This window comes from Phodopus roborovskii, unplaced genomic scaffold (genome assembly GCF_943737965.1).
Source record: "Phodopus roborovskii unplaced genomic scaffold, PHOROB, whole genome shotgun sequence".
Lineage (NCBI taxonomy): Eukaryota > Metazoa > Chordata > Mammalia > Rodentia > Cricetidae > Phodopus > Phodopus roborovskii.
Genome location: NW_026125281.1, coordinates 10631665 through 10653274, shown reverse-complemented (window position 1 = coordinate 10653274; position 21610 = coordinate 10631665). Strand labels below are relative to the sequence as shown.

Sequence of the window (21610 nt, the reverse complement as noted above, 5' to 3'; positions counted from 1 at the left end):
CGTAGTATCCATACCCAGCCCTGACATCACACACACACACACACACACACACACACACACACACACACACACACACTCATGCACACACGCACACATGAACGCACGTGCATAAGCACACACACACTCATGCACACACACGCACACAAACACACATAAGATGTTTCAAAATTGCATTCTGCATTTGAGATACTAGCCTAAGGTACAAAGTAGAACAAGTGTAGCCAGTTCTTCTTAAGGAGAACAGGTATAGCCCAACACCCAAGCACCTTAAGTCTTAACTCAGCCTCTAGATCAGTGGTCCTCACCCCATGGGTCATGACCTCTTTGTGGGGAGTCACACATCAGAAATTTACATTACAATTCATAACAGCAGCAAAATTATAGGTACAAAGTAGCAATAAAATAATTTTATGGTTGGGGGTCACCACAGCATGAGGAACTGCATTAAAGGGTTGAAGCATTAGGAAGGTTGGGAACCACTGATCTAGAGGAACGTGCATCTGGCCTTGAGGTCACTAGCGTTACCTGGCAGTGTTTTATTCCCTTTTGCTTTGGTTCTAGAGTTAGTCATTCTGGCCAACGTATATAAAACTGTGTGTTGCTGCAGTATGGTCTAAAACAACTAGGACTGGTAGTGAAGGTGCATATCCCAGCTTCTCCATAAGTAACATGGAATCTTTGAATCTGGAAATAGGTGGTTGAGGGCTGGCTATGGGTGGCCAGTCACAGATCCTTACAAAAGGCCAGGTTAACTGTGTCTTGAGATTCGGGCTTCCGGAAGCTGTCACATCAGTTGTCACACACAGCCAGCCTCTGCTCTGCAGAGATAGTGCAAAATGAGGGAAATTTATAATAAGTACAAGAAATCCTGAAGATCCTCATGAGATAGAGACCACATCACTGCAAGGTATCTGTGTTGGACAAGGGGCTAACTATCATATAACACTACCTCTGGTCATTCAGGGCATAGATTTTACTATCAACAAAGGAAACAGACACCCTGAAGCAGAGCAGTAGCTTCTAAAACAGTAGTTCTCTACCTGTGGGTCACAACCCCTTTGAAGGGCACATATCAGATATACTGCATATCATATATTTACATTACAATTCATAACAGTAGCAAAATTGTTATTGTGAAGTAGGAAAGAAGTGATTTCATGGCTGGGGATAAAAGGAAAGTGTTGTTTAATGAGAAGCATTCTAAACATGCTCAGTGAAATGGAAGTATTTTCTAAGTCACAGCTCCAAAACTTTGGATCAAGCTGATTCATAGGCTACTTTCCATAGAACAGTGAATGTGGTGATGGCTGATGGAACCAAGAAATGATTTAATGCATTTGTTCTGTCAATAAAAACACTCTGGTAAGGGCGGTATACTAAGTGATTGTCGTACTATCCTGTGTCTTTTCTAGGCTGTACAAGCTGTGTGAGCCACCACCCCCAGTTGGAGAAGAATAAGCATTTCCAAGAGCCAGGCAGGCAAAGCTTTCAAATGCTGACCAAGTCAACATTCTCCACTGAAGATAAACAGATGCATATTTAAGATGTAAACCCTCCCCTCCCCGGTGTAAATAACTGATGTTTGGTTTCCTGTTGGATATTTATGTTGGAACTAGCAGTTCATTCAGACAGTTGAGCCTCATGTTCTATATATCGGCATTACAGATTCATATTAGGGCAAAACTCACTGCTGCCATTTATAGGAAAAATTCGCGGAATAAAGGATTAACTATTTTGGTTCCTTTCTCATTCATTAATTATGTTGTTGTTGTTTGTTTGTTTAACTTCCACACCGTGCACATGTAGTACTTGGTATTTTTTCTTGATGAAGCCTGTCACTGAGAATGATGGCCACACACCAGAAGACATCATTCAGACATATTTATGGACAGTGGAGATTGGGAGGCACAGGTTTCCATTTCCCACTGTACCACACAGAAATGCCTGTGTGCGGGTAGGAAAGTACATACCTCTGTTTCTTGTAAGGCTTTTGGTTAGTGAAGAGAGTTGTGAGGTCCTGACAAGACTTCTTCACTGTTGTCAAGGATAATCTCTGCCTGTGTAAGCATCCCATCAGGTAGATGCACCTCTGGATCTCTGCACTGAACCTTGAATACTATGTGAGGGCTGAGGGTGGGGGTCGCCAGGGCTAGGGAAGTGTGAGAGGAATGAGCAAGAAAAAAGCCTATTTAAAAACTTAGCCTTGAACTCAGAGAGTCTTCCTGTGATACGTCAGACCCTTAAAATAATACACCATCATGAGTATTTTTCTATAAAGTTATATGTATAAGATGTGAAAATAGATTTATATGTTGTACTTTAAGGAAGAACCTTGATAATGTATGCAACCAAGGTATAGACGTATTCATTCTACAGTATATGCAATGTTTATCACTTCCGTGTTGCTCTACTAAGATTGGTTTAGCACCGCGAATAGATTAATACTGGTTTTAAATATTTAATTTAAAGAAAAATTAAACATGCTCACTGTGACTATGGTAGAGTTGTGCTTTGCTTAATGACAGGGATAAATTGTGCCTTCATGTGATATTATCATTATACAAATGTCATGGGATACACTTTCATAAGCTGAGAAGACTGTGGCCTTGTTAGACACTACAGCCAATGAAATCATCTGCTATAGGCTGTCTATCACTGACCCAAAGGCCACTGTGTAGCACAGGCAGGGCTGTGTATGGATGTAGGCTGAGCACATGAAATTCTTACTTTAACTAGAGTCTTGGCAAACCATTACTCAGTTGTACTTTATAAATTATTTAATGACTTTTAGACTCTCATTACAACCGATGTTCACTGCCGTAGATATATTTAATTAAAGACTATGTTCCAAAGGTATGAGGCGTATGTATCCTACTAGGTAACGTGAAAACTAATGGGTACAGAGCACCCAGTGTGTTTTCAATAAATCTGTATATGACTAATCAAGGGAAATCAACATCAGTTACTGAAGAAAAACCTTAGTATTCTGAAATTGCTAATGGTAGGGCCTACATTTGCATATGTATATGACATTCATCCATAACTTTCAGGAAATCAGCTTTGTTGCTACTGTCAGCACATAACCCTGTTGCTCTGGCCATTCAGAGTGTCCTCTGCTGAAAGTCTGGAGAGTGAGAACTGACTGACTCACAGACCCTTCACGTTGCCTTACTGTCTTTCATTCTTCATCCTGGAAGTAAGCACGAAAGGGCTATGAAGCATGGAGATGTGTCACGGAGCATATTAACGTCTGGGTGGATTTCATAAGTTAATGTATTCTAAGGCTCCACTATATATAACAGAATGTGATCAATAGTTTTTGAGTTAAATGTATTATCTTTGGACACAGAACTTACTAACTTTAAACTTTGCTAGTGGTTTATAGTGACATCAATCAATCACTGTAGTTTTTTTTTTTTTTAGTGTAATAAAATTATAGCCATGTGCGTAGCCCACATTTTACTGTTCCTTCTTCACATAGTCTTGCAGCAGTAATGAAAAAAGGCCTTGTTTTATTACCCAGCCCCCATAGCTAAGCTAAAGCAGAGACTAACACAGTGACTTGCATAAGTTCCCATGGTGGACATGGTGCAGTCAGAGGTTAACCTGGGAGACCTGCTTTCTGTATGCATCATTCTCCTTTATTAATGCGAGAACCATTATAATATTAGCAATTATTTTCTTACCAAAGCCGGGGCTTTATGATGTGCATTGTCATTTAATTATACAATTTACATTGTAAAAATCAAGTGAGAATATGCAAGATACCTTTAGTGTATGAGAACATCTCCTTGGCATTTCCCAATCATAATTGAGGAGCCTCCACATGTATTACAAGCCATGAGTAGAACATCACATAAAACTTGACTATAATTCCAAACCGATTAACAGTTAAAAAAAAATCTCTGGTAGATGAGTGATCATTTTTCAATACCATAGCATATACCCTCCTTTTGATGTTAGATTTTTAGTAGGCCTTGGGATTTTAGGACTCTCCTCTGTAACCAGTGATTATTGACAAGCTACTGAAAAAAACATGCTTAACTGTTCTTCCAACATAGGCCATTGTCTACCCATTGAGATTTCAGATCTTATTATATGTATTATCTGAAAGGCTTTTCCGATTGGTTTCTAGCATTACAAAGTTTAATTTTGTAAAAATATGAAGAGTTGAGAACTTAAAATATATCTATTCCTTACTTAGAAAGACAGAGGGTGAGAATTTCTGTTCCAGATTTATTCGACAGGATGCTGAGTTTCTGGTAGATTCGCCTGGCCCATAAACCGGTATCCAATCTGGAGGTTCAAGCTGTTTTCTTTCCCTTTAACACATGTTTTTCTGGTGTTTTCAATCCCCCGTGTATTGTGGCCACTCTTCCTGCAACAAGATGTTCACTTAAAAAGGAAGATAGGGCTGTGGCTTGAAATGTGCCTCAGTGGTTGAACATTTGCCTAGCACATGGGAAGCCATATGCTAAGCTATGTTGGCTCTCCTTTAAGCCAGTGGTGACGCACACCTGAAATACCAGTACTCATAGGAGACTGATGCATTAGGATTGCCACAAGTTCTAGGCCAGCCTGAGCTACAGGATGAATGTATGGGCAGTCTTAACTACAGTGTCAGACACTGCCTAAGAAGGACAAAGTTACTACTCTGTATTTTACACGGGAATGGCACTATTTCTGACCCCATTAAGTTTTACTTTGAATAGTGCAGAAAGAAATGAAGTTGACTCTATGCTAACTTTAAAAGTCAAGAAAATCAGTGAGAAACAAATCCTAGGGAAGGGTTTAGTTAACTTTAGGCAAACAGAATCCCCAAGGAGGTATTAGCTAATTTAAACAAACAATGCCCTGCCATGGGCACATAGATTTTATGGGCAACATAGGTTGTTACTTGTTTGGAAGCTTTAGGTTGGGAGTAAATTATTCCATGTAATTAAAGCAAATTCATTTTTATCTCAGTCAAGTGTTCTTACATGAGTCTAAGCAGCTATAGTGACATGATTTCACATAGCTTAGCAGGTGTTTTCTTACTCATTTGTGTTTTTACAAAGTCATAATTTTAAATTTTCAAATGAATAACCTTGCTTTAAGTCATTTTTCCTATAAAAAAAAGTCTTAAAGTAGTTTGAGACTCTTCACACAAGTGGTATTAACACTAGATTAGTGACTTTTAGTATTTGTCTGAATTGTTTCTGAATCTTGGGAGCTTCAGTTTCTTAAGGTTTCCCCTTTATGTGAATTTTCCTGCTAGCCTGTACTTTAATGACTCTCCCTTAACCAGTTATGATTTCATTAACATGCCTATGCATCAGTAATGTATTTGTGTGCTAACATATATTAACCAATGTTCAGAAATAATCCACTCGTCCTCTGAGGGCAAATGATTCTGAAATGGCTTAAGATGATCTAAGTAAAATACAGTATACTTGAGTGTGTTTGGAGTTCTAGGGAAGAATCCTAGAAACATTTTAGTCTGAACAACAAGAAGGGGACATATCAGAGGCATCTTTACCAAGAATGGCCCTAGGATATTAATGTTACAAATGGCCACCATTTTCCTAGGCGCTGCAATGCCGTGTTGGTCATCATGGTTAATCTTTGGTTTCAGAATCCTTTGCTATTTTAATTATTTGACATTGTTGGCGTTGTTAGCATTCTTGTTGCCAAGCACCGGCTGGCCTGCATGGAGGTCTATTAAAGTACAGTCAGTCTGTGTGTCTCTGGGTTGTGACCTAGTGGGAGGATTGGTTTGCTCATGACAGTTTCTTTTCTTACCGGGATAGGTTCCCGAAGTATCCTAAGTCTGCTGAATGATATACTGATGTATGTACACAAAGGTCCTTATTTATCATATATCAACTACATTTTTATTTTGTGAAAAATTAATTATAAAAATTAGAATTGAGTATCTTATTTGTATGAAAATATGGAAGAAACAGAGTTTATGGATGGATGGTATGATGTCTACTGTAGACACCAGTGTTGTCTAGGTATGAGGTGTGCCTGGTAAGGGGTCTTTTGTCCACAGTGTTAGCTTGCTTTTCTTCTTTTACTTTCATCTTTTTTTCTTTTTTCCTTTTCTTGTCATCATTATGACAAATTACCTGACATAATTAACTTACAAAGAAGAATGGTTTATTTTGACTCAAAGAGTTGGAGGTTCTAGTACACGATCAACGGAACCTGTGCAGTGGGTCTGTGTTGATTAGCAGCAACTCATGGCAGGAGAGGATGGCAGAACAAAGCTACTTTACTCACCAATCAAATCTCAAAGATGAGAAAGAGATTTGAGCCACTAGGTCCTCCAAAGGCAGGCTTCCACAGACACAGGGACTTCCCATTGGCCTCCACCTTCCAAGAGCACCAGGCTGGGAATTGAGCCTTTAACACAGGGACCTCTGGGAGACATGCCACGTTCCAAGCTGAATCTCTGTCTAGTCAATCTTAAATCTGATTACCTGGTCTGCCATTAAGAACTAGTTCAGAGGACATACTTGCTAAATTTTTAAATGATAGTTACTAGAAATACTGGTAATACCAGAAATGGCAAGGATTGAGTTGTTAACTTTACATACAAATAATAATTACTATTCTCTACTCATATAGTCATTCAACAAATGTTTTAATAAGGCCCAACCAGAGTTGGGTGTGTTGAGTGTATTTAATTTAAAGCAATCTTCACAGGGTCCCTATAGGCCTATGTATTTATGCAAGGGTCCCTTATATCTTTTATTTAAAATTATATTATTCATAGGTAAATCTATTCTAATACCTTGTGTGTATTATATACTATGCAGTCAAGAATACTAAGTTGTTGAAATATTTAGAAAACATACATTTGAATTTAAATATCTAATGCCTCAAGCAAAATCATTAGTTTCAGAGGAATATATATTTTTGTAACTGCAAATATATGAATAGATCATAGCTTGTACTTAGAAATATTTTTGTAAGCACTCATTTACACAGTATTCATTTTTAATATTGAAACATCAAACTGATTCTCTAAAAGTAACTTGTTTTGACTATATTTAATATTATATGACATCCAAAATTCAATGATGAGTTTCATCTAAATGTTTCATTAGCCTTTTTTTTTTTTTCTTTGTAAAAATACCCATGTAACATAGTTTTGATCATTTCATATTTTGTGTATGGTTTAATTTGTTAAGATTCATTATGTATTTTAAATCATTTATTTTGCTCCCATAAAAGATTGGAATGGTATGTATGATAAATGTCAATAATAATAAAGTGAATTATAGTATGAGTTTAAATGTGACTAATTCCTATTGTATTTGTACATATTTGAAAGGCAGAAAATTGAAACTAAAATGTTCAACCTTTCAAAGCTGACTAGCTCAGGAGACTCTTGACCCAGGTTTGGTGCAAATCTACCATGGTAACTGCTGGGAAGGGGACAGACAGAGAGGTTTAACATGGCTCACAATGTAGCAAAGCTCTCTTGGAATAAAAAGCTTGTGGGGTCCCTGAATTAACCAACCAGCCTCTCAAGGTTTCCATTCGTAATATCCATGAGGTGTGCTTATCCTAGATGTTAGGGGTGTTAGAAATGAGTAATTCTCAAAAGTCACGTAAGGTGATGTATTCTGCGCATAAGCCAAGGAGCTATCTATTATCAAGAGACAGCAATAATGCAAAGCAACAGTGTGAGAAGCTTGGACTGTGGAAGTTCAAGGAGTTTAGATTCAACCCACTTCAATTTATGGGCTGCCTACGGATCACTGACCCACTACTGACTAAACTGGACATTAGGAGCTAGACACACACAGACGACTCTTGGCCTTAGAGTGTTTTTGGTCTCAGGAGAGGAAACATTGACATCGAAGATTTGAGGAAGGTGAGATAAGGAAAGGTGGTGAGCTTGGAGGATGAGTAAGAGGAGTAACAGAAGCAGCCACCACCAGATGCAGATTCCCTGCTCTATGATGGAGACACACCATGTTTGTGGGGTGGTGAGCAGTTGACACTGGGCAGGATAAAGGTTTGTGGATGCGATTAGAGAGACGTACAGATAGAGATTTAAGTTGGCTCTTGGCGCATGGGTTTGATTGCCATATTAAACTTCCTAGACAATGCCAGGACATTCGAGCCGAGTAGCTGAGATATATAGTTGATGATTGATGTGAAATTATGAATTCCAAGTGGTGAGTTTGAAGAGTACACATGCTACTGATTGTGTTGGCCGGTTCAGAAATAAAATCAAAATGAGCAGACGAGAGAAATCAGTAACTGGACTTTTAGTGTTTGGACACTGCTTGTGCACACTAAGATAGCAGTTTAATATAGTTTTGAAAGAGAGAAAATAAAAGCAGCAAACATAAGCTATTTGTGAAAACATCTGTGCTCCAGAAGAGAGATACTGGCATGCTTTCCTCATATCTTTTTGCCTTTTTCCTTTTGCCCTTACATACATACATACATACATACACACACACACACACTCGCACGCACGCATGCACGCACACACAACTTGTGTGGGTAATAGGTTTAAGATACATTATTGCTATGGGCCTTGGGACATCCCTGTAATTTCTATGCTTGAGAAGTTGAGACAGGATTATAGATAGTGTGGTCAAGGTCAGCCTGGGCTCCATAATGAGTTCAAGGCCAGCCCAGGACAGACAGTGAGACATTCACTCAAAAACAAAAGAAGAAAGACTACAAAAGAACTACAAAGTAAAGCATGTTGTAGAGAAACTAGAAAAAATGGGAAGGGAAAGAAGGAACAAATCCATCAGGTTTCCTCACAACCCTTGCAGAACATTTCCCACAAAGATCCAGAGGACTCACAGCAACTGTGATTGGAAAGAAATGCTCTATGCAGTGTGTCCCATAAGAGAAGGCAGGACATTCTGATGGAAGAGTGGCTCCTCCTTCCTTGGGATACAAATATTCCTCAAAACAATGTGGGGAAATAGAGCAGAAACGCCATACATTGCAAGAAAGAGTAGTGAACACATGAACCGGAATGGTGGCATCTTCACCTGCTGGGATGTAGTTCATGCCCACAGAAGGAAATGCCAAGTTCCCTCAGAAGTGCCTTTGCCAAAAGTGGGCGGCGATCGTCTTACCCTCTTAGCCTTTCCTTTGTTTAGGCAAGTATGGCCAGGTAGAGCTGGTCAATGGAGCAATGACCATGTCTTCACCCATTTGAGGTCACATCAGCTTTATGGCATGATAACTTGTTGGAGTTAAGATACTTCAATCCATAAAAAACTTGTATCCCCATTTGCCAAGATTTCTATACTATCAGTGTTTGATGCCCACAAGATAAATGCTCTGAAGAAAAATACCAATTTCCTTTTATATCTAGAATTCAAAAGACATCGGCTCAGTGTGGGGGGGGCTCTCGGGTCTGCCATGCTGTCCATCTAGAGATGAGTTGAGTATGGTGGCCTAAGCATGGCCCCATTCACAGTTAACGGACTTGAGGTACATGGAAGGAAGTCTCGGTTCCAGACAGGGCAAACTCTGAAAGCCGTGTGCTTCTCAGTCTTGGCCCTTGACTCACTGCACTGCTCTCTTAGTAGAAGTCTGTAAATTCCTTGTCAGAAGAGTAATAAAATATGTCATCTGGGATCTGTGGGCTCCCGAGTTAAGGCAGCAATCACCACATGATATAATAGAGTGTTCTGTTGAGGACACTTTAATTCTGAGGGATGCAGACACAGTAGAAATAATGTCCACTGAGTGACTAAAGGCTGTGGGATGGATTGCCAGGGAGCACCAAGCCTGCTAAGAGCAGTCGCTGCCCGCACGTTGCCTCACTGTTGAAAATGTTTGCCCAGAGTTTAGACACGTGAGGGATTATTACCTGGCTTTAGCAATAAGGGATCTTGAAGTTGGGGCCAAACAGAGGAAAGAGTGGCCTGAATGAAGACAGGTTTGATTCACTCTCTGAAATGGCTGTATGAATTGTATAAAGCCTTCATTGGAAGCTTAGCTGGGGTACAGTTTTCCTCATTCTTTTATTGGAGTGAGATTCTGAACATAAACACTTTTAAAACAAACAATTTAAAATCAAATTTGGTGGCACTTAATACATTCACAGTATTGTATCATCATCATTTTTATCTAGTTCCCCCAAATTCACCTCACCCTGGGTTTTGTGGTTGTGGTTGTTAAGTTTACTTGAAGACAACTGTGTATTAACACTTTCAATGAAAGCACCCAGCTGCCATTATTAAGGAAGGGTGGTCTTTTCCTCTGGTGGTGATGAAGGGGGAGTTAATATCTGTAGGCACAGAAATGAACTTCTAGACATTACATCTGACAGAGAAAATCACCCTGGAATGGACAGTGGGTTTAGATTAAAAGTTAACATAAAACTTTCAGGAAAATAAGTCACAAAAGAAAGTTTGCAAGATCCTTGGCCAGTCAGTTTTCAGACTAGACACAAATTTCTTACGCCATTTAAAAATAGCTAATCTATAGTATCTTATCCAAACTTAGATGTTTTCCTATTTTAAAACTTACATGAACACGATGGAGAAAAACCAAGGGGAAAGAAATAGTTGCAAACTGCTGATCACAATGATTATGAATTTTACGCCATGTGAAGAATCTGGAAATGATGCAGTAGGTTGGTACTGGAAGATCCCTAATGTGTGACGCTCTTCGAATGTCAGTATTCAGGGAGAAAGAACGTGGATCAGATGGGGGACTCAGTGTGGCCACGTGAGGGTAGTGAAATGATCTGCATGGTGATGGTGATGGCCCTGGACAACACTGTCAGCACTCTGCCTGGAAAACTGCACCTTTCAGAGAAAATGGGAGTGGGCAGAAACTCGCTGTTCATCTCCAGCAGCTGCACACGAAGCTGCAATCATCTCAAAACAATTTCAAAAAAAAACACACAGTGTAGGGTTGGAGGTCTAAGTCTAGCTCAGTAATAGGGCATGCTTAGCATATAGGCACACACACACACACACACACACACCTGAAAATGTTCACTTTAAAGACAGATTTATTAAGAAGGGAGTAAATCCCCAAAGATAAATATAACAGTTTGAGGATAAATAGAATCAAATAAACATTGTGGTTGCTTTTTAAATTTATTTTCTGCTTACTAACATTCATACAGTCTAAGAGTCATTTACTCTATGAGAAACTTTTTGGGATGCGTTACCCTGTTGTGTCCCAGAGAAGTCATCTTTTAGACAGGACCAGGCACGTGTGGCCTAATTAAGAATCCCAATCCAGAGCTGAATAGCACTTCTGCATGGGAAAATTAATTCTTTCAGCTTCATATAAAATTGTACTAATAATGAACTTATTTTGTTGAGCTACCCATGCAAAAAATAAGATAATAGAAACAAAAATTTAGTGCTAAGCCTGGTGGCTAAGCCTGATGTGCCATACACTGTTCACATGACAATAAAAAGTAAATGTTATTTAAAATAACGAGAGTGGCATCCTATTCTCCAGAGGGAGTTTCTTCAATCTGAAAGCTTGTTTAAAACATTGAGAGACTTGAGTCTGGAAGCATGAGATGCTGTGAGAAAAAGCTCTAGGATATCTTGGAGGCAGGTTAGACCTTTGTAAACTGGGCCAGAGAACAAATGAAATTATCAGATTGGTTATATTCACAGCAGCCTTAGCTATTGCAAGAAACCAAGCAGCATTTCTTATACTGGGATTCTCAATCCAAAGTCATCAAAATCCCTTGAAGAATTACCCTTGGGGATTTCATTTAATAAGTTTTCCAGATGCATTTATGTGGTCTTTTTATGATAATTCTTTATTAAATTTTGAAATAAACTTGTTTTACATGTCAATCCCAGTTATCCCCCTCCTTTCCTGCCCCCCTAAACCCAATCCCACCCCCTTTCTGCTCCCCAGACATGTGGTCTTTTAAGAACATTCTTTCTAGTGCTTGTAAATTGCTTATCTAAATCATAAAATTCTTATTAAAATTCTCAAATGAAAGTATCTGAGAAGATAAAGGATGAGAAAATGTTTTGACAAAGATTTACAAGATAAATTAACAAGATCGAATCTACAGGATATGAAAAAGTGAATTGTGGGGATGTTGCTTATGACTTGGGATGTTGCAGAGTAGCTTGGATAGTTGGTCCCATAATGAGCGAGGCAGGATTAGATTGCAAAGACAACACATCTGTGACTTGGTGGCATGTGAATTTGAAAATACCCAGAAAAGGGTAAGGCTTCCCTGGGGAGTCAACAACGTCTGGCACATCAAGCTGAGAAAGGCATCCCTCCATAAGGAATGGGCTCCAAAAAGTCAATTCACGCACTAGGGATAAATCCTGGCCCCATTGCCAGTGGCTGCAGACACTGCCCAAGCACAGGAACCCACATTCAGAGGGCCTAGTTCGGGTCCTATCAGTACAGAGTCAGTGAGCTCCTCTAAGGGTCAGCTGCCTCTAAGGGTTTCCCCATCATGATCTTGACCCCTTTGCTCATATAATCCCTCCTCCCTGTCTTTGACTGGACTCTAGGAGCTGGGCACAGTGTTTAGCTGTGAATCTCTGCATCTGCTTCCATTAGGTACCAATAGGTTTTATCAAGGAAAGGGGGGGGGAGAAGAGGGGAGGGGGAAACATTTGGTTGGTATGTAAAATAAAAATAAATACATATTTTTTAATTTACAAAGAGAAACTATAAATAGGCAATAAATACATGAGAAAAAATTCAACATGATTAATAATAAAAGAAATTTAAATGAAATAAGAAAATATCCAGATCAAAGCAGCCACGAGTCCTAAGGAAAAATACTCTAGATTTTAAGTGAACTTGAGAACTAAAGCACCAGGAAGTGCGTAGGCAAAGTTCTGATGAGAGAGAGGCACCTGGACCAACATTTTAACACTAGAAACCACCAGGGATAAAGGACAGGAGGATCATTGAAGTGCTGGGGAGCAGAGACGGTGAACTGTATCAGCTTGAAAGGTGAGGAAGTTACACTCAAAGGGGAAGCAAATTATTGACTAGACTATGAAGTAGATAGGTAGGGGAAAATGAGGTGTAGGCTTTGAATTGTTCACTCATTTAATTCATTTATTTAGTTTGAGGATTTTTTTTTTTCATTTTAGTTGCAAAGTCTTACTGTGTATGTTTTAGGACAAGATACCTTAATTTTAGTTCCCATTGTGCGTATTCATTGTTCTGTACTTGGCACTGTGTTATATAGGACAGTTTTACACAAGAATAAACGAAATAAAGAGTTGGCTCTTTTTGAAGAGATGTATAAGATCAACAAACCTTTAGTTGGACACACAAAAAGAAAAAAAAAAAAGAGAAGGGATCTACATTAGTGAAATACAATGAAAAGGTGGCCATTTCAACAGACTCAAATAAAATTCAGTATAATCTGTTTGTTTTGGAGGCTGCCCTGGAACTAGCACTGCAGACCAGCAGGCTGGCCTTGAACTCACAGAGGTCCACCTGCCGCTTCCGGAGTGCTGGCATTGAAGGCGTGCACCACCAATGCCTGGCCTGGCTAAAATGGACAAATTCTAAGACCTGCTGAAACTAACCTGAGATGAGATACACAATTTGAACTGATCTATAACAGGCAAGAAGATTCTAGTAACAAAAACTCTCCCAATTTAAAAAAAAAAAATAGTTTAGGTCTGTATGCGTTCTGTGCTCAATTCAAGCAGAATTTAAAGAGGAACCAACAAACTGTTCTATAAAACAGGAAAGATTGCTTCAAAGCACTATTCACAAAACTCATATCATCCTATTACCTAAATAAGATGATACAACAGAAAACCGTAAACCAATCTCCATGATGAACTTACATGCAAAATTCTCTATAAAATGGTTGCAAATCAAATTCAGAAACACACCAAAATGCTCATTTATCATCATCTGGTTGGCCCCCTTCCAGAGAATCAGGGACGTTCCAACATGTGCAAGTCTATAGATGCAATATATCATATAAATGAACTCAAGGACAGAAATCACATGTTCATCTCGACCAAAGAAGGAATGGCCTTTGACAAAATCTACATCCCTTCATCATAAAAGCTTTGAAGGAAATAGAAGAGATGGGACTCAACATTATCAGCATTACATATGGCTGTTGGGTCTGGGAGATGCACAAATATTGAGGATCAAGCCACCAAAGTTAGATGAGCAGAAGCATCTTTATACCACAGGTACAAAATCTTCTAACTAGTTAGGATCACTGACAAGTATCTGGCTCTGTGACCCCAAGAAAAGGCCATACATGTCTTTTTATAGCAAAAGACCATATACAGGGTGGTGAGTGAATTCCTAGGGTCAGGATTTACAGTCTCCAGAAAGCACATCCCAGGGTCTGGATTTACAACCCCTGATTGCAGGGTATTAGTTCAAGATGTTTACATAGCAATGGGTTCCTTTAAATGCTTTTCCTGTCTGGGGAGAATGAAGGGCAAAGGGTCTAGTAGCTTATTTAAAGCAGCCATCTACCCATTACCACTAGGATATGAAAATAGGCTATAGGCATACACTTTTTCTTATTCATGGGCATTTCAAGGGCAACCTATAGTCAATGTCACACTAAATAGGAGGAAACATATTTCCACCAAATTAGGGAGAAGACAAGGCATCTACTTTCTCCACTGTTATTTCATGTAGTGTCTCGAGTTTTTGCTAGAGCATTAAGGCAATAGAGTAGAGGTGATATACACAGGAAAGGAAGAAATATATATACAGAAGGACATCCCCCATCAATAAAGTTGCTGGGACAGAATACTGCTGCAGTCATAATCTGTGTAGCAAGAGGCAGAGAGGCTCTTTTCTGTTTCCTTTTAGCCTAAGACTTGTTTCTTTACTAAGAATGAAAATATTGATTCCCATGTAATTATTAGGCAACATGATTTTTCATGATAAAGATACATAAACATTTCTGTCGTGAATTTCTTTTTCTGCCCATTTCATGGTTTATCTGGACATCTTTTACATCACTGATCTTTTGCTTGAATATTATGGCTTATGATTTTGTGAGGGGGCTTTTTTGGGGGTGGGGAGTTGTGTGTGTGTGTGTTCATGTGTATTTGCTTCTCACACATTTTTTCTCTGTCCTGTTCTATTGTAGTTTGTTTATTTGTTTCCTAAAGAGAGAGGGAAAGGAGGTTTGGAGTTGGATGGGTGGAGAGATTTGGAGAAGGTGAAAGATGAAGTAAGAGAACTATGGTATGAAAAAAAACCTATTTTCAATAAAAACAAATAAGTATTTAAAAAAAGGAAAATGGACGAACTGGCTGTGGAATTCTTGAATATCTGAGAACTGAACATAAAACTCCATTGTCTCAGAGGCCATTTGGTGAAGTCCCAGTCAGCAATTCATATGATAAGTGGGTAGTGAGTAATTTTAGTAGCTTATTCTGTTAGTTTGATGGTAATATGATCACAGCTTTGAGGCTGACTTTTTTCACAGAGGGAAGAATTTGTTTTCTCTTTAAATCTTAGAGTGGGATAGTCTGAACAGGGAAATAGGAGTCAACTGTGGCTCATTCAGAATTACCCCAGGAATCAAAAAGGAAGCATTGTGTCCTCTCCTGTGTACTAAGTGATGGCAGTTGGAGAATTCCTTATGAGTGAGTTGAATTCCTTATTCAACAAGTCCCTCTTCAACTTTGAAGTCCCTAGAAGTCCCTAAGTTGTTTTTCTCACCTCAGGGAATCTGAAGGGAGCCTGAGATTCTGACTCTAACAAGATTCTAGAGGCAATAACTACATTGTGCATAGACCATTTTGCTCACAAATCACCCGGGAGACTTGTTTAAAAATAAAGAGCCCTCGGAGGTTGCCTGGAGATTCTGTTCAACAGGCTGGGCTGTACCTGGAAATCATTCTATATAATTTTATCATCAGACAAGCTTGAAATCTACCAGACTACAAAAAATGTCTGCATGTCCTTCAATGATGATAACAACAATATATCTAAATTGCTCAAATATATTAGATTCTACTCTGTTCTAGCCTGTGTCAGACTAGACTATAAAGAACAAGAGAATTTCTTGCTTCCACTATGAGAAATCAAAACTAGCAAGACTTATGGAGTTTAATATGAAAAATTATTTACGAATGTGGTACACTAAACATATTGCCATCTTGACATACATTTCTTTCTTTTTTCTTTTCATTTGTCTTTTTTTTTTTTTTTTTTTTGAGACATGGTTTCACTGTGTCAGATTCCTGGCTGTCTTGGAACCCTTTGAAGACCATACTGAACTCAAAGTCACAGAGATCCACCTGTCTCTGCCTGCTGAGTGTGTTCAGTCCTGTCTACCATCTTGACTAGTTTTAAGTGTCCAACTCACTGATTCTAAATACACTCACCTCGATGCATGAACAACTCTCATTTTGCGAAAGTAACTTTGTAGGCATCAAACAATTTCCTGTTCCCAAGGCAATACCACGGATTCTCCAATCATATGTAGAGTCTAAATCAGATGATTGGGAGCAGTGTGCAGAATGGCACAGAAGCTGGGGCTGGTGGTGTTGGAGATGATGGTGAGTGAGTGCAAATCTCAGGAGGAATAAGTGTTCTTGGGTATGAGATCCTATTGCACAGTATTGAATATAATTAATGATAGCATATTATAAACATCAACACTATTGACAATGAATTTCAAATGTTTTCACCACAAAAACAAACAAACAAACAATCAAACAAAAGGTTAATTGGGGCTGGGGATGTGGAATGTGGCTTCCTGGAAAACCATTCGACTATCATGTGTGAAGACCTGAATTCAATCCCCAACACTGGAAAAATAAACTGCCAATTTGTGGGTATGCTGGAACACATCTGTAATCCGGTGTTCAGAAGACCAAGGCAAGCAGATTGACCAGCCTGGGCTACACAGAGGAAGAGACTCTGTTTTAAAACATCAGAAGCTCCTGCCCAGCATTTGCAAGGCTTTAGACTCAAACATGGATAATGAGAAAAATTAAACAAGAAAAACAATAAAAAAGCAAAATAAAACAAAATGTAAACTACTTTTGAAGGGATGGAAGTTAATTAGTTCAATATAAATATTACACATTGTATTCAAAAATAATAACATCAATTGGACTCCATAAATATATCTAACTGAATAATCAAGTTACAACATTTTCAGTTGTGAGTAAAATACTTTCACTTATGGTTAAACAAACTTGGATTTTTGTTTTTATCAGTTGAACAAGAACTCTCATTTCAGCCAAGTTTCCATGATATTTTATTATTTGCTGTATATCTTGAGCACTTTATAATCCTGTCATTTACAGATTGAAACATGCAAAAGTGTACAGACCATAGAATTGATAAGCTCCAAGAGTAGAGCTTTTGTTGTCGATATTTTTTACTCTTTACTTCTTTTGACCCTTTGAGGGGCCCACCACCCGGTTCCCTAAAATAATATTCATACATGGAGGACTTACTAATAAATGCCTGGCCTTAGCTTGACTTGATTCTAGCTAGCTTTTCTTAAATTAGCCCATCTACCTTTTGCCTCTAGGCTTTTACCTTTCTTTATTTCTGTATATCTTTTCTTTCCTTCACATTCCATGTCTGGCTGTGTGACTGGGTGGCTAGCCCCTTCTTTTCTTGTTCCTTCATTCTTTTCCCTTCTTCTAATTTATTCCTTTTGCCTGCCTCGGTATTGGCTCTTCAGCTCTTTATTAGACCAATCAGGTGTTTTAGACAAGCAAAGTAACACAGCTTCACAGAGTTAAACAAATGCAAGATAAAAGAATGCAACACATCTTTGCATCGTTAAACAGATGGTCCACAGCATAAACAAATGTAACAAATCTTAAAATAATATTCTACAACATAGAACTCTCTCTAAAGAATTAGGTTAGCTCTTGATGGCTTTTATTAGGCAAGGTTCTCTAGAGGGACGGAACCTTAGAATGAATACATGTTATAAGGGGGTTTTATCAGATTGGCTTACACTGTAGGGTCTGGGTGGTCCAACAATGGCCAGGATCATCTCAGAACCTACTAGTTGCTCAGAGTATCAGCATGGATGCCTCAGCAATTCCACTCTGGTGCTGAGGTCCTGTGTGTTCCCCGGAGAGTCCCTAGTATTGAGCCTACGTTAAAAGGCCAACGAAGCTGGAATCTGGTGTCAGCAGAGATAGTGATGTGTATGTGTGTAGGGATATCACACTTGCTCAGAAGGAAAACCTGATGGCAGTCACCATTGCTGTCTCCTGAAGTTTCTCTGGGCTGCCCTTTGGAAGGTACCTCCCAGTTGAAGAGCCCATCTCTCCTGGGTACATCATCTCTTGGATCACCCACCTTACATTCGTCTTCCAGGCCATTCTAATCTAGCAAGTCAGCAACCATGACTAAGCCTCACAAGATGATATGCCACTTCACTGGCACTACGCTTTGCTCCATACCTCCTGGCCCAGTGTTAGAGTCCTTTTGGTTTTAGGTGAGACTCTGGGAACACAGTTATTGAGCTCCATCTATGCCATGGCTAGTTTGAATCCCAGTCCTGACCAAACTCCACACTTTTCTCAGATTCAGTTCTCCTTTCCTATATCAATAATTAATTTCTAAGTTTCTATGATAAAGTTCTGCAAGCTGGACACTTAGTGTAGCAGAAATGTCCACTCCAGATTCTCTCATGTGGACCAAAGTCTAAAATGAGTACATTGGCCTAGATGTGTTGCCTCCAAAAGAGATGCTCTTGGTTGGTATCTGAGCTCATGATAGTTGCTACATACTTCCATCTCTGCTGCTCTGTAGTTCTTCCCCAGACTTATTTAGCAATACTTTTCAAATAAAATATTTATATATTTAATGTATATACTATGCTGTTTTGATTTATATTAGGGTGTGATTATCACAATCAAACAAATTAACATTTGTGTTGCTTCTAAACTTTTTACTTATTTAGAAATTATCAAGCATAAAAAGCACCATTATTAATATAATTATCATGTGAGGATTCTGAAACTTATTTATGACTGAAATTGATAGTGTATTATTCACCAGTTCACCCATGTTGTTGTTAATGACAGAATTTTCTTTTTAAGGGTGAGTAGTATTCCATTATGTGTTTGTACTACCTTTTCTTCATCCACTCAGCACTAGATGGACATTGAAGTTGATACCATAGCTTGAGCGTTAAGAAAATAGGAAAGTACAGGCAATTTCAAGTCTTCTTATCAGTAGGATTTTTGGACCCATTTCTAAACCTTTGTCAAGTTTACTGACACTTCTTAAGGAAAGATAACCTTCTCTTTCTTTTAAATATATTTTTTTAGAGATTTTATAATGCCTAAGTTGGGGGGCGGTGAGTGCATTCAAATCAAGTCTTTCGCTATGATAGAAAGATGTATTTCCTAATCTGTATAGCCTTATATTTCCAAAATTCACTCAGTGTCTGATGATCCTAACCCACTGGTTTATATGAAAAATTTCAGGACTACATACAACTGCATTCATACCCCATATGACAGTATATCTGGTGCATACTTTTACTTAACACTTCATATAATAACTTAATATTTAAAATGTTTATATGCATGGGTGTCTTCTTTCCATTTGTGTCTGTGTGCTATGTGTGTACTTGAACCCTCAGAGGCAAGAGGAGAACATCCAATCCCCTTGAATTGGAGTTCCAGACAATTTTCAGTGGTTTCTGAGAATCAAACCCATAACCCTGGGAGAAGAATAACCAGTGCTCTTAGCTGTGTAGCCCCCAGCCTCTTCATATGAAAACTCTGAATCAGAATTTCATGCAACTTTCTTCTGTGCTTTTATTAGCTGGCAAAATCAAAGGCAATGTTACTATAACACTAAGATAACAATGTTCAATTCTTACCATGCTTCCTTTTCTGGCTAAGTGACAGGCTTATGTGTTTCCTCTTGGTTAGAGACTTAAATTGTCCATTTGTTGTTTCTGTAGATATCATCTGTTTGGTGTGGAGTAGAGAAAAATGACAGATGCATTTACTTACATGAAGTACTGTTGGCCAGCATCTTTACAAAAAGCAGTCAGTCAGGCCCTTTGATCAAGTCACTCACGTTCACAGTGGTGTTAAGTAAATGGTAGGAAGTGAAAAAAAAATCCCTCCTGGAACACGGCAGCATTATATGCTGTTTTCTCCGACCCGCATTCCTTTTCCTTTAACCACATAGCTTTATTTTTCCCTCAACTTCTGAAAAATAACCTTTATGCTTGCCTGTTTCTATCAAAGAGTAGGGTTTTAGTTTGTCTGGGTTGCTGTTTTTGTTTTAAAACCAGTTTTTAAGTTGTCTTATTCTAGTCTTATTTTAATGTTAGCTGGTTGCCAGCTTCATCGTTTTTAGAAATTTCCAGAGTACCAACTATTCCTACCACAGAATACCGATTTCACAGCACTGCCACACTTTCTTCTATTTGTTCCACTTAGTGTTCTGGAGAGGAACAAAGCTAGGTTTCACTCATCTCAGAGCATCTGTGTACTCACACTGGTCCTGCCCTGAAGGTCCGTCCATCTCTCAAAACCCTGCGGTTGGAGAAATCATGCCTGACGCTCCGAGTAAGACTCCTGAGCTGGCTGTGAACTTGGCTAGACTTTGAAAGGTGAATGTGAGTACACAAGGTGCGTTAATAACCAAGAGCAGGCAGGGCTGATGTTAAGATGTCTGTAAAATACAAAAATAAGCTTGCAGGAACAGTGATGCGGGGACTGATTATTGCTGCTCTGCTCTCCTGGGTAATGGGCTCTAAGTCCATCTTTGCTATGAACAGGGCCTCCATAGGGAAACACATGAACAGGTTAAGACAAAAGCCTAGCAGACAGCAGGATAGGGATGGGATTGAATAAAGCACTGCAGTGATCAAAAAAAACAACAATAACAAAAAGAAAAACATTGCCCTAGGATCACCTTTCAACCCCTGCCAACACTTCCTCCACAAAGAAAAGACTAAAACTGAAAGCTCTGCATTAGTTTTGAAAATGCTTTCAGTTCCAAGCTCTAATTAAAGAGCTCAGAAAAGCCTCTTTTCAGAGACTCTTACCATCCTGATGTGTTTGCCTTAAAGTGCTGTTTGAGGAAAAAAAAATCTAGAGTCTGCTGAATATGTCCAGTTCATATTCATGAAGATGGGAATGTCTCCATGTCTTATGCCCATTACTGAAAACTCATTTCACTGTGGACATTTTTGATTTAATCAGTGATGTCCCAATTGACAAACAAAAGCATTGCATGTAAACAGTGGATTCTTTCTAGAGAGTTGGACATTATTGTTTAGATTGTTACCATCCTTGCAGCTATTGTTGGATATAGTAGCACAATAAAACAGCTGAGCACTCAGTGGAGAAGTTCACCTTCCACCTTCAGAAGGTGGCGCTGTGTCTTGGACAGAGCACAGGAGATCTGATTCTAGCCTTGGGCCTCCACCCAATAGAGTCAGATGATTTGAAGATGGCTCTTTTTGTAGGCTGAATCAGAGAGCTGGACCAATCAATCAAGTCATTCTTAAGATGCCTTCAACAGGGGTGAGGAAAGGTCCAAGAGCTATGTGGGAACTGTTGGGATGTGATGGTTGGAAGCAACCTTATTTGACTAATGTGTGTGTGTCGTACTCTGTGCAGGAGACACAAGTATAAGAGATGCAGTGTGTACCATAGCATAT

The 21610-nt window shown here is 38.9% G+C and overlaps 1 protein-coding gene across 1 annotated transcript in view; it reads left to right on the top strand.

The window, feature by feature from the left end:
- The window catches only part of Prex2 (phosphatidylinositol-3,4,5-trisphosphate dependent Rac exchange factor 2), a 232248-nt gene extending 230491 nt beyond the window's left edge, over window positions 1-1757 (top strand). Inside the window, exon 40 of the mRNA XM_051197040.1 lies at window positions 1413-1757. Within this exon, the coding sequence (XP_051052997.1) occupies window positions 1413-1458 (46 nt within the window). The 3' untranslated portion in view covers window positions 1459-1757. The remainder of the gene's footprint in view (window positions 1-1412) is intronic.
- Window positions 1758-21610: the final 19853 nt, after the last annotated feature.